Raw genomic sequence first — 14361 nt, 5'->3', positions numbered from 1 at the left:
TGGCAGGAGTGGGTGGGTTCACTCATTAACCTTCTCCATTCTTTGCAACTGCTGGCCTCAGAACAGAGTCCAGGGTTATTTGTACGTTGGGAACAAAGGAAAAGAGACTTACTATATGTAATTTTAAAGCATATGCTTCAGACTGCTTTAAAAAGTAGAAAAGAAAGTAGAAAGAACAGCTGGTGCTTTGGAAGGGAGCCATCCAGCTCAGAGAGAGGTGTGAGTTCTGAATCAGTTTCTCAATCTTAGCTGAGGTGCATTGGCTGAAGAGGGGGATGAAAACTGCTGAGTCATTCTCAAACCAGTTGGTTTTTCTAATCCCCTGAGAGAAAAATTACAGATGAGTTTGTTAGAGTTTTAAAATATCATGTGCCTTACTGCTGAAGGTATCAGAATCAAGGAAGCAGTATTCTGCAGCTGCTTTCCCAAGGCTTTGAGATCAAGGACAGAATCTGAACTCTGCTTATATCAGCTGTGAAAATCCAAGCTTTCAACTCCAGCTGGTTCAGTGACTATACAAATATACCTTATGCCGAAAAATTAAAAATAAAAACGTCTGACATTAAGCAAGTGTGTTTGTATGCTTTCTTCAATCCAGATTTCTGAATAATTTGTTCCCACATAGAAACAATTTTGTTTCCTTCCAAGAGAATTATACACATCCTTTCTAAATGAAAGAACAAATTACTGAGGTCCATGTAACTTCAGTACCATCAGTTCTTTGGCAGCTCCCTAGTGTACAGCTTTCTAATTTTCACCTGGTCCCCAGGATATGATTTATTTGTCAGAGTAGTTTTATGAGGTGCTTTCTCCTGACTCTGATTCTGGGTAACACCCTGATGGGACGAGCAGATACTATACCTCACTTCCTTTTCCTGGGCATGAGGGAAAGAGAGAGAAGTCAGGGTAGAGATGGAACTATAGCTACCTTTTTCTCCTGCGCAGAGTCCAGTATTTCTAGTTAACCTTGATGGGAACATAGGATATAGATTGTTAGGGGAACTTGAAGATTATTGCAAGTAGGCTAAACTGCGGTAGGCTGAATAATAATGCCCCAAAGATATCTATGTCTTAATCCCTGGAATTTGTGAGTGTTCCCTTATATAGCAAAAGAGACTTTGCAGATGTGATTAAGTTAAGGATCTTGAGATGGGGAGATGTCCTGGATTCTTTGGGTGCGCCCTAAATGTAATCATAAGTATTCGTAAGAGAGGGAGGTAGAGGAAGATTTGATTATAGAAGAGGAAAAGGTGATGTGATGATGGAAGCAGAGATGAGTGATGCACTTTGAAGATGGTGAAAGGGACCATAAGTCAAGAAATGCAGGCAACTTCTAGAAGCTGGAAATGCAGGGAAATGGATTCTCCCCTTGAGTCTTCAAAAGAAACCAGCCAACACCTTGACTTTAAGCCCAGTGAAACTGATTTCAGACTTCTGACCTCCAGAACTGTAAGAAAATAAATTTGGTCATTTTAAGCCACTAAATTTGTGGTAATTTGTTACAACAGAAACAGGAAATGAATACAATAATTATGTAGACCAGGGGCTCCCATCTCTGGCTAATTAGAATCACCCCCAAAGCTTGTTAAAAACAGACCCATACCTAGTGAATCAAAATATTTGGTGCTGGGGCCCGAAGTCTGCATGTTAAACAGCTCTGTTTTTTAGAAATGAAGAAATCAAGACTTGCAGAAGTGGACTTGTAGAAGACTTAAGAACATTGGGTGGTTCATTTAAAATTTTATTTTACCTTTTGAACTTTCTTCCCCCAGTTGTGCTGCTTTTATGTAAATGTGATTTCATTTGAGGCTTTGTGTTGACATATCCATTAAAAGGAAGAAATAAAAGCAGAGAAATATTTTTTTTAACTTATAATGTGTATTGATTAGAGTGATGCAATCTGGCTTTCTGTGTTTGGATTTGTGATCTGTAGAGCTAACCTTTCCTTGCAGAGATTAGACAGCAGGCTGGGGAAAATGCCTTTGAAATTGAGAACAAAGAGCAGCATGCAATTTATGTTGGTGTGCTGGTGCTGTGCATAATAAGTTGCTCAAAAATTTCAGCAGGATAGGATTTTAGATATAATTTATTTATAAATGGTAAGGATGTTTCCACCCCTGCTGAACTTCCCCACAGCCTTTTCATCAGGAAATGAAGTTTTTATGCACTCCCCCTCTTCTAAGACTTCAACTACCACCATTGATATGATATTCTCCTAGCTCTACCTCCTCCCCTGAGATCCAGATCCATACATCTGACCACATCCTGGGTATCTCGTCTTGGCTGTCCCTGCAGCAACCCAAATTTAACTCTTGGATCCCAGAACGTGCAGGGCTTTCTGTGTGTGCTGTGCCTTTGCACTTGTTTCCTCTAGCCCCTTTTCAGTTAAGTCAATTTCTACATCTCTCCTAAGACTCAGCTTAGGAACTGCCTCCTTCAAGGAGTTTCTCTTGGCTCCACCTAGTCCAGATTCAGTTCCTTTCCTATGTTAATTCATGGCATCATGTATTAACATATAATATTTGCCGAATGAAAGAATGAGAATTCTTTCTCAGTCTTTCTAACGCTTGATCAGGCATAAAGAAGCAAACTCTTTTACTTCGGTGTTGAGCGGTTTTAGGACTCCTATTAATTAGGGAGATGTTTGATTTTCAAACTCAGCATCAGTTGAAGGGCATTCAGAAAGTGCTCAAACCCTGGAAAGAAGCCTGGAGTCTGGCACACTTGGCTTGAGTCAAGATTCTGGGCAGTTCTACTCAGGTCCACATGCATGTGTTGGGCACTGATGCCAGCCTGGGGTGGACACTAGGCATAGTTTTAGACATTGGCCTTAAGGCACTCAGTCTAGCAGATGCTACTAAGGCTCCTTTTGGAGCCTGGGCATGGATTCAGACAAACCCAATTTCTAATCCAGTCTCTATCACCTATCAGCAGTGACCTTGGGCAAGTCACTTAATCTCTCTAAACTTTATTTTCCTTAATGGTAAAGTGGCTACCTCCAGATTTACTTTGAAGATTATGAGTTAATTCATTAGTACCACATAACCCACACATATTTTTCAATTGAAGATTAAATAATAAAAAGGAATTATTTCCTAGAGGAAGTGCTAGGGTTTCTACTGGCCAAGCCCTGATTGTGAGCCTCAAAATAACTGAATAGATTAAACATGCCTAATTGGTTGGCTGGAGGCTGTCCAGGAAGCTGCAGCATCAGGAAGGTGTGGGAGAGTAGGGGCTGGCAAACAGACACAGTGAGAAACATGTCTGTCCATGGTGGAGGAGAGCCCTTATGACGTCTACAGATTCCCAAGACAATATATGAAAAAAGCTAGGCAAGAGATAGACAGTTAGGCCATCATCTCTTTTCTTTATCATCCCCCAGCCCCAGCCATGCTTACGGACACCACGGCGAAGCCTCTGAACACAATAGCTTGGACGAGGGCCTCTCTAAGTTCTTTCTGACTCTGAAGCTCTGGAATTCTCAGACACTTCCATGAGTTGTGGCTGAAGAAGCCACAGCGAAGTGGCCAGATAGTTTCTTACCTTCAACTCTGCCATTTTCCTTCTGCTGCAGGTGTGGCGATTTCAGGAAACCCAGGCTCAGAGAGGGTATGAAGTCAAAATGCTTCTGTTTCTCCTTCAAATCACTTCTGGATGTTGTTATTCTACTGCTTCACTGTGCTCGCTGGTCAGCTGGTCGCTCAAACTAGCCACAAGCGTTTCCTAACTGCTACACTAGGGAGAAAGTCCAGCATGCTTGTTTCCAAACTGCTTACACAACTGTCTTTGGTTTTGAAACCCGGGCTGTTTCTGAAGAGTTTGCAGAGGCCTGTCTCCTCTTCACCCGAGGTAAATGTTGACCAATGATTTGTTCCAGTTAAAAGAAAGAGGCTTATGACTAAAGGCAGAGAATTTAAAGCTCTCTGCGGAAGGAACTGTGGCAGTTAGGGCCTGCTGTGTGAGGTAGAGGCTTCTCCACTCAGTCCCGACTGAGGCTGGGAAGGAACAGGGTGGAGTGTTCACTCTCTGGAGAGCAGTGAGAAAATGACCCGTGCTGTGACACAGGCGTTTTCACGCAGCTACCTGAAGCAGGGACACGGTCTAGACAGCTCTCCATACCTGCTCCCAGGGATGAGCTGGGTGAACAGTTCAGAGCCTGAAGCACTTCGCTTAAAGCAAACTGAGATATTTACTATTGCTCCTCTTAAATGTATTTAGTGTTCTTATAAATTCTTTAAGAATCTTATTTCCTAATGCCTGTACCTCTCTAGAAAGAGACCAAGGGATTACTTTCCAGCCACCTTTTCCATGACTCCCTTGTCCTTCATCTTGGCTACTCTCCTTAGCCATGGTCAGGTATCAGCTTCATGGCTAATGGCATTCAGGAAGGAAGAAACCATATATCGAGAGCTTGCTCATGCCAGATTTTCCCACAGACATTACCTCATTTAATTTCACAAAAACAATCTTTTAAACTAGGCTTTATTATCATAAACTCAGATGCAGCAGAACAGGCAGGAAGTGTAAATGGGTAAAGTAGGCTAGGTGATTTTTTAAGATATGACTTTTATACACGAAGCTCCAATTTTTAAACATCGGCAACTTAAACAAGTGAATGGATGAATGAATGAATGAATGAATGAAGCCATTGTAATAGATTGCAAAAAATGCCCACAGATTCCTTTCATCCTTGTATGTATGCCCCTTTGCAATGTGACTTTGCTGCTCCTCCCAAAATGAGATGGAGTCTTTTACTTACCTCCTTGAATCTTACTTTGGCTAATAGCAAACACAACACAAGCGGAGGTTTGAAAAATGCTGTGCCTTACGATTTGCCCATTTCTTGCTACTTGAGACCACCATTCAGAGAAGTCAGGCTAGCCTCCTTGAGAATGAGACCAAGAGGTCCAGGCACTCAACAGCCCAGCACTAGCTGCCAGATGTGTGAATGAGGCAATGCGGCTGCCAGATGACTGCAGACACGTACATGATCCCAGGTAAGATCAGCAGGAGAACCACCAGCTAAACCTAGCCCAAACTGCTGACCCACAAAATTGTGAGCAAATAGAATGACATATTTTATGCCATTAAATATTGGGGTGTTTTATTAAGCGGTGATAGATAACTGATACAATTATGTCAAGAAACATGCATGTAGGCGTGAATGACTATGGGCTGCCAGTTTGACACATTCTGCTTTAGATAAAGGGGTCTAAGCAACCTCCAGAGGTCCCCAGGCTCCAGCGTACTGCAGTAGCAGCAGAATGATTTGCCTGTGTCTGAGGTGTTAGCACAGAAAGGACCAGGCCAAAGGAGCCATGTTGATATAAACAAGTGACAGGTTGGTAGCAAACTGTGTGGACTGATGCCTGCAGACCAGGGAGTTTATAGCACATCTCAGCATATGTCAGCATAGACAACTGACACTGTGGTATTATAAAAGCTTCCCTGGAATTTATATGCAAACCTGGGAGAAAGGGGGGTGTAAACCCTAGCTTTACTGAGGCTGTTTTTATTATTCCTGCAGTATGCAGACTCAAAATCAAAAGTGAATTCAAGAAAAATATTTCTTGCATATCTGACTTTATGAGTACATTGGGTCTTGAATCTCTATTGATCATAGAAGTTAGGCTTTGGTGATTAGGGGGAAAAATGGATGGGAACCAATAAACGACAAAGGAAAAGCTTTACTGCTTTGTTTTTCCATAAACTTTATATGTTCTTTCCAAATCAGCTCTGAAGGCAGATTTAAGAGGTGTTTCAGTTCCTTCCTAAAGTGTGAGAGATTTCTGAAAGAGTAAGAAAGTGGTAACAGATCCTTGACTGGATGAAAATTATTTTGAGGGGCCTGAAAATATTTAAAATTGAATAAACCTATCAATTCCCTATTTAGAGATTTCTCCCAAGTGGGTTCACTTTATTTCCTGTCTTTTTCCGTTTTTGTAACAATAATTCAAGAAAACGAGTATTTGCTTTGTAACCACTATGTGCCAGGTACTGTGCCATACACACACAGGAGAAATGAGAATAAATAAAATACAGAACACATAGCTCTGAGTCTATGTCTGATGACTTTCTATTTTAATCTAATCACACACTTATTTATTTATCTTACAATTATTGGGGACCTGCTATGTGCCAGGCCCTGTGAGGTGTGGGGGGATACAGAAATGATTGAGAGTCTGGTCCTGTAGGAGGGCGCATGCTGGAGAAGATTGACCAATAAACAGGCCATTACAACGGAGTGCCATGTGTGCTGTGACAAGAAAGAGTCAGGGTGCTATGGGAGGGACTAGGGACCACAGAGCTCTGACTAGCTCCCTGAGGAGATGATAGCTGAGCTATGTCACACAGAGTAAGAGTTGGATAGGGCACTGAGGAGAGGGAGGATTGTACACAAAGACAGAGAAGTGCAGTGCATTCAAAGACCTGTTTTTAGGGCACTGATGGAAATAGAGTGGAGGAGTCTAGTGAGGGAAGGCTTCCAGAAAGGGGAGTTTTGGCAGACATTTAAAGCAGGGGAAAGAGAGGAACTTCTAGGCAGGGTGATTAGCATTCAAAAAGACACCTAGGGCTTCCCTGGTGGCGCAGTGGTTGAGAGTCCGCCTGCCGATGCAGGGGACACGGGTTTGTGCCCCGGTCCGGGAAGATCCCACATGCTGCGGAGCGGCTGGGCCTGTGAGCCATGGCTGCTGAGCCTGCGTGTCCGGAGAGGCCACAACAGCGAGAGGCCCATGTACGGCAAAAAAAAAAAAAAAAAAGACACCCAGTGGAAGAAGCAGGTTGTGTGCAGGGACAAGGCAAACATATACTGGACCAGAGCAGAGTCACAGTATCAAAGTGGCGAGCAATAAGAACAAAGATGCCAAAAGCCAGGCAGAGGGAGAGGGATTCAGTGAATGATATGGGGAACAGGTGAAGAGAACTTGAAAAGGACCAGAAATTGGAGACACCAGATACCTGCCACCTCTGGATTCTAGCACAAGATAGGTTTACTCTCTGCAGAAGCTCTGGACTCACAAACATCAGGGAGTGGGGAGTAGGACCAAAACCAAGTGTAGTGATGATGAAATCTCCAGCTTCCTTCTCCAATTGCATTTCCAGAATGCTATCAGCAAGTGTTTTACCCTCCAGACAGGACACTGGAGGATTCTTCTCTAGGACAGTGTCCCATAAATACTATACATTTTGATAAATAATTATTAAATATAAAAGGCAAAGTCTTTCTGGAAATGCTTCTTTTAATGAGGTAGATGGCTCCCTCCCACATTAATTCAAATATCCATGAATAATTCTTATTTCTAGAATGACACAGGATCCAGCATCATTTAATCCTATTTTTTGCTTTTATAGACATAAATGTTGAGAAAATTTGTTCACATAAATAAGCAGTTATGAATGGAAGGGATTTTGTTATGGTAGCACTCAAATTCCTTCTGAATTAAATACCCAAAATCACATACTGACCTATCATTAAACATTATTTTAATGACCTATCAGTCAATAACTCAGGTTGGTTCTTCTTCAATTTTGTTGCAAGCAAATAATTGGAAACCTGATTGGAAAAGGCTTTGTTACCCAGCTATTGGAATCAGTGACTTTAACTGTTACCCTTTCACTTAGAGGTGCTTTGTCTAACTCATTTACTCAGAAAGGGTTAGGAAAATAAAAATGTTAATTTTATATACCTTTGCCTGTATAATTATTTTTGATGTAAATGTTATTTTGATAGACCAGGCAAGAAGACTTGACATGAAAGAATGTGCCACAGCCTTTGATGTTTCCTACCAAAGCTCTTTGCTTGGTTCTCAGGAGCTCTTCCTTAAGAGCTCTGCATTTTTTTTTTTTTTTTTTTTGTAATTGTGAGGAGTGGAACAGACAAAATCCTTAAATAAAACTAATATTTAGAATTGTCCCTTTGTTGGCATCCAGAAGACATTTACACCCCTGGGCAATATGCCGTATTTCTATTGCACTAGTAGCGAGATGCTCTTTTTCTGTAGTGGGAAACGGGCAATTGGGAAAGTAGAGGTGGTAAATAAGAGCCAGCATGAGCTGCTTCACAAGCAGATCAATCTTAACAAAGATACATTCATATAAGAATTAGTGATCTGGAAAATGATTCCCTTAAAACTATCCGTGCCCATGTACCTCTTGGAAGAGATTCTTCCACACATCCCAGTTGGAAGACCACTGATCCACACCAAGAAAATGGAAAATATTACATCTAGGAAACTGGGGATTATTACAGAGTAATGTGAAGGACAAGTGGCAAGGCCTAGAGAGCAATCACTCCAGAGTGCAGTTAGAGGACGGAGGACTTCAGGACTGATATCTCCAAGAAAAAAATGAAACTGATAGATTACCTGATATATTTGATGGTACTGAGCAAGATTTTACATCTTTGTTGAAGTTTAGGGGTTTCATTCTTCACCTTTACTTATTGATGATCTTGGTAAAGCTTAGTGGTTGGCCAGCTGAGAAAACAAATGTGGTATAAGAGAGGGGCTATGTATAAGATGGCAAGGCATTTCATTAGAAATAGATATACCCAGAGGGTAGAAAGTGCTAGTATTAAAAATGGGTAGCAGTACATCGAAGACAAATATTTCCTGTTTTGCCAATAGAGGATGTGACAATCACGCCACGATTGCTGTGGCATGTGTAGCCTTGGGAGGGAGGAGTGGCTTACTTAGTTCATTAAGGGGCGATCATGAACTCTGATGAACTCTGCTATAATGGTGCCATAAGGTAGAGTCTACAATCCATGTGTTCCCTACGTTTTTGATATATGTTTATTTTTTTCAAAGGGTGGATCCTGAGCTACCTGCATCAAAATCACCTGGTTTGCCTGTTAAAAATACAAAATCCTGGCTCTATCCCATATACATAGAATTGGGCGGGGGGGGGGGCAGAAGAAATCCTGGAATCTGCATTTTAAACAAGCACTTCAGAGGACTTTCATACACTTTTGAGTTTGAAAGCCATTGCTTTGAGTCCTTAAATGTAGGTGCTTATTAATTGTTACTCAAAGTTGGATCCTTTTCCTACTCTATGGAGTAGTGCTGGCAGGCTCCAACTCCAATTCTGCATTAGGCAAACATACTGGGGAATATGTGAGGCTCAGCGTTCTCCCAGTGCTAGATCTCCCGAAACCCTTCCTCTTCTACCACAGTAATTTAACTCAGTTTTGGGACTATGGAGAAATGAATTTTTTAACTTCCTACTCCTCCTTCCCCCAGAGTATCCTCCTTTGAATTTTAACAGATGTTAAATCAATGCAGACATCCTGTTAGACTTCAAACTTCTTAAAATAGATGCTACCTGTGCTTTAAAAATTTCAATTAAACCAACATTTAGATACCCATATAAGGCCCTACCTAGGTTGGGTGCTAAAGCATACCCTGTTGAAATGAAGACTCAGAAGCTCTGATTATGGCAGTGGTTAGGAGCTCTTCACCTCAGTCGGATGGCCCAGCACATCAGTTCTATGCAGTCCAGAATGGAGAAAAACAGCAGTGTCACGGCACCTGGATTATATCATAGATGTCCCAAGTTCAGGAACTTTTGAGAACCTGAGTAAAGCTGATATGGATCAACCCCTTTGGGAGTGGCTCTCTCTCTAGAGCACTAAGGTAGAGAGACCAACCCAAATCCTTAGTTGGATTCCAACTAAGCCGCCTGGGGGACAGATGAGTGGTTACAGATCTTCATATCTGGTTGCCTCCACAGTGAGTAAGAACGTTGGTTAGACATCTGAATCACAACAGGGGAAAAAAAAAAGTTCTCTTATAGGTAGCAATTTGTTCCATCAAGAAAGTAAGAAAATTAAAGCTTTAATTAACACTTTTTAGGAAGTATTTGGTATTTAAACTTGTTATTACCTAAAAGCAATTTTTATGAGCAGGTCTCAGGAAGTCTTAGCAAAAATTATGCTTCAAAAGATTCTTTTTGAAGAACTCTGGCTAATAACATTCACTTTGGCCAACAACCTTATTTTGCTGCTACTAATGCTGCAACAAACTTACCTTAGATGATTAAAATCATTTTTTCTTAGAAAACTGTAATTCAGGAGTCAAGCCTGACAGCAAGAACAAATGAAGTTGAGTATTGTTAATTTTTCAAGGTTGACCCTGAAGCCATCAGTGATAGGTTATTTTCACTTATTTTTTAATAAGGGAGAAAATAGAGAAATTGGAATAGATCTTCTTTCTAATTAAGGGCTATTGATTTAGTTTTTAAAAGAGGAATACAAAGAGCTTCAGTTGGTTTAGGTCTTCTGCATATGCATTTAGTTTCTACTTCTTAACTGCACAGCCACTGTCACAAAATACTTGTGCCAAATTCCACATACAGATCCTGATTTGCATAGCTCTCCTTTATGTCAAAAAAGAAATCAGGGCTAACTCTTGTGGGGGAGGATGTGAAGAAAGACTGGAGAAAATTCTAGCTGATGAAAAGTGCTTTAAAATCCCTTGCCAAATTCCCAAGACAGACTTTCTCAAAGCACTCTCTAACATCGTCATTTTAATATCCTCTTTCAGCACACCTTGATTTCCAAAGTATGGAATAGAAAGAGATTTTAGTGTTTTTTTTCCCCTAGTTTTAAAATGAGAAGCTGAAACTGTGTATTTATTATTATTATACTTTAATATGGAGCAAAATCAGGAGTGCAGAGACCTCCTAGAGAGAAGAATACATGTGAAAAGGAGTTGTTGAATAAGGCAGCAAATTACAGTTTTCGTAAAACAGGTTTATATATTAACAAAGACTGGGGCAAAGGCAAATACACAAGCAAAAAAGATGGGTAAAAAAAGTAGTGATGAACAATTATGCATATACAACCCCCCCAAATGTTGGATTATGAAATCCAAGAATCCTAGTCCATAATTCATGTAAATGTGTTGCTGTGGAAGTTATTTTTACTTCTCTCCATAAATACATTGTTGACACAAAGAATAATATTCTTAGTTTACGGACTATAGTTAAGGGACATTTTAGGAGTTGATCTTTCCTTCAAAAATAAAAATAAAAACTGAGGAGGCTGTAAATCTCTCTTACTGCCCTTGTGCAGGTCTTAGATTTCACCCTACCTATTTCCAAACAGAAAACAGTAAGAGGGTGCAGACAGCTGTAACCTAAAGAGTGAAGGATTTAGTGAGCTGTCAATTTCTCGCATAATTCTTCTTTTCTGGTACTGCTGTTCTCTATGTATTATTAATCTATTTATATTTAACTCCAGCTATTAGTCCGTCTCTTCCAGCCACTGAGCCATTTGCAAAGGAGAGGAGAGAGAGACAAGGGTTGCTATTATTAGGCATCCTTTCGTGTGATGAAGGTGGAAGCAGTTAAATAACACCATTTTGCTTCTTTGAAAATGACAGAGTGTTTGGGGTGGACAACTCAGGGCTGGTTAACATAACCTTTCCCCTCAGAAGGTAAAACAATAGAGATACATTTTTGAAGGAGATACATTTTTGAAGTACTTAATTAAGCCTTCAGCAAGGAATGTGGGAAAATTACAGACTCATAAAAACCCTCCAGTTCTGGGCAAGAGTAAATTTTCTCTGCAGCATTCTGTCGCTGCTCATTTACTGCATCATTTTGACATCTCGTATTTCCACAAGGCTTTTATATAATCTATAAACAGGGACAGAAAGGTGAGGAACAGAGAGAATGGGGACAAAGTTTGGACTTCCCACGCTGTTACTTCCTTTCAGTTTTCCATTAAAGGGTGAGGCTGAAGGGTGGCATTTTAAGATGATTTCGTTAAAAGCCTGAGACATTAATAACTAACACAGCAAGAAGAAAGCTGTGAAAAACTGCCACTGCTTGCTTACTCTTCAAAGGATGAGTGTAATTCAGTCATAATGTAAGCTCTTTAATGTTCCTCCCCCAAACCTTTTTCGATCAGGAAAGCCTGGAATCTGTAGGCAAGAAAGATAATCATATTAGGACTCAAGCAGGCAGAGTTCAAATGCTAATAGCCTTTAAAATGTTCTCCTTATTTTCTGTTTCTGTATGTTGGGCTGTCATTCTTTAAAGAACTATCTTTCTGCGGTTTTACTCAGAAAACCACAGCAGATTAAATAATAAAAATAAATTCTACCAAAATGAAAAACATTTGCCAAGCAATTGGTGATAGTGCCATTAAATCAGACAGGATGGTGGTGAATCTCATAATATTCACCTATTGGACTTTTATATGAATTATTTGCATTGTGATAGACTCTGGATATATGCCTTTGGAGTCTCAAGCAATTCTATTATTTTATAATGTAAACTTATCTCTGGATTCTTTTTGTTTCTTAGACCTTTATTTTCCCTTGATCTGATTTTTTCTTTTGTATTTAACAGGACAGAAGAAAGTCAGTTGCTTGGGCCTGCAAAGGACTCCCACTGACCCCACTTTGTAAAAAAAATTTCAAAAGTAAATTTGGAAATTAATTTCAAATAAGTCAAACCTCTCTCCAATTTCAAGAAATCATTTTATCAAGAAAAGATAGACACAGACCTGATTACCATCTCTTAAAAAGTATCTCTTCTCTATGACCTGTGAAAAACAAAGATTTTAAGGGCTTAGCACATATACCTTGAAAAGGTGGTAACTGCAATGGCCACTAACGGCACTAAAAGGTATATACCCAAATTAAGAGTCTTTTCAACAGCACAGACATCTAGTACAATGAGTTAAATCTGGTGCTAATGAGATCAGGATTGTGGAAGTATTTTTATAAAAGCCTGCTTCTTGTTCCAAAAAGCATTAATGATAGGTCAAAAAATACATGAACAACAAAAAAAGACTAAATAACCAGAGAGTGACATGACATCCCATGCAATTCCTAGTGTACGGCTGCAAATTTGGCTCAAAGTTTCCTAGCAGTCAGCCCCAAAAGGTACCAAACAGAATCCATAAGATAAAAGCAAAGCACTTTTGCTACTACAATAGCATACCTATTCTTTAAAGAGGAGTCTGTCTGTATAATGTAGTAAACTGCCACATCCCTCTAGTAAACACAGTTGTAAATTCTGTCGGTCCTTAATGGAGACAGATGACACAACATCAAAAGCAGTCAATTAACTTCTTTTCCGACTTAATCTGCACCCTTAATTCAGCAGTTTCGAAATTGTCTGTATTTAGTCAGTAAGAGAAATAAGGTAAAGCAGTGGATGTATCTGTACAAATCCATCACTACTACTGAAAAGAAGCCTTTAAAATATATGCCCTAACATAATGAGTTTAAGAGCACCATATTTTCACATGATGAGAAACGTTTTTTTTGAATTTTATTTTATTTTTTATACAGCAGGTTATTAGCTATCTATTTTATACATATTAGTGTATACATGTCAATCAAAATCTCCCAATTCATCCCCCCACCCCCCGCCACTTTCCCCCCTTGGTGTCCATACGTTTGCTCTCTACAGTCACATGATGAAAAACATTAAAAAAAAAAAAAGAACTCTGTCCTAACACTTGAGAAACTGCAATGGTGACAGAGACAGTATTATTTTCTTTACACAGATCTTTACATGTGATTAAGAAAAGTTCAGCAGATTAGAATACAGATTAGCTGGAGATTAACTCTAAGACATTAGAATCTAGAGTTATGAAGCTAGGAACTTCCTCAGAATAAAGCAGAGCATCTTCTTCCAGGCCTGCAGCAGCTTGCTCTCATTGGCCTGACAGCCATATCATCTGGATTGTTTTTATCTTCAAGACTATGGATGGGTTACTTTTAGCCACAAGAGACTCAGGGTAAAGTTGCACTCACTGGCCTCAAAGGTAGAAAAGCTGGTTCATGATTAGTACCCATCTAAAATACCTGACACCACAAAAACTATGACAGGACTGACTTTCCTTCCTCTCTCCAGGGTAGGACAGGAAAATTCTATTACTCTAGAGTGGTTAGGAATTACTATTAGCGAAGGGAGTGTGGAAGAGGATTAGATTCCCCTTTGGAAAAGAAATCTTTTATTTATTTAATTTTTGAGTCTTTGTTGCTGCACGCGGGCTTTCTCTAGTTGCAGCGAGCAGGGTCTATTCTTCGTTGCACTGTATGGACTTCTCATTGTAGTGGCTTCTCTTGTTGCAGAGCATGGGCTCTAGGAACACAGGCTTCAGTAGTTGCAGCACGTGGGCTCAGTAGTTGTGGCTGGTGGGCTTAGTTGTTCTGCAGCCTGTGGGATCTTCCCAGACCAGGGCTCAAACCTGTGTCCCCTACATTGGCAGGTGGATTCTTAACCACTGCGCCATCAGGGAAGTCCCTTGGAAAAGAAATCTTTACACTAAATTCTGGAAGATATGATGTAAAGTCATATCTTAGCTGCCAAGTCCCTTGCTTTCAGGCAACCACCTCA

General features: G+C 40.2%; 2 protein-coding genes across 4 annotated transcripts in view; both read right to left on the bottom strand.

Moving 5' to 3' along the window:
* The window catches only part of HGD (homogentisate 1,2-dioxygenase), a 45158-nt gene extending 41428 nt beyond the window's left edge, over positions 1-3730 (bottom strand). Inside the window, exon 1 of the mRNA XM_065876200.1 lies at positions 3544-3730. Within this exon, the coding sequence (XP_065732272.1) occupies positions 3544-3558 (15 nt within the window). The 5' untranslated portion in view covers positions 3559-3730. The remainder of the gene's footprint in view (positions 1-3543) is intronic.
* A 7006-nt stretch (positions 3731-10736) lies between these two features.
* The window catches only part of RABL3 (RAB, member of RAS oncogene family like 3), a 38610-nt gene continuing 34985 nt past the window's right edge, over positions 10737-14361 (bottom strand). Inside the window, exons 7-9 of one of the 3 annotated variants that reach the window (XM_065876451.1) lie at positions 12516-12553; positions 12110-12152; positions 11862-11927 (exon numbers count right to left, since the gene is read on the bottom strand). In XM_065876451.1, coding sequence (XP_065732523.1) covers positions 11862-11927; positions 12110-12152; positions 12516-12553 — 147 coding nt within the window. Of the gene's footprint in view, positions 11928-12109; positions 12153-12514; positions 12554-14361 lie in introns of all 3 variants that reach the window. The other 2 variants (XM_065876452.1, XM_065876453.1) reach the window with 2 other exon arrangements.

The sequence above is a fragment of the Phocoena phocoena genome, chromosome 4 (assembly GCF_963924675.1).
Source record: "Phocoena phocoena chromosome 4, mPhoPho1.1, whole genome shotgun sequence".
NCBI lineage: Eukaryota > Metazoa > Chordata > Mammalia > Artiodactyla > Phocoenidae > Phocoena > Phocoena phocoena.
Note: the sequence above shows the minus strand (reverse complement) of the source record. Positions and strands in the feature narration are given on the sequence as shown.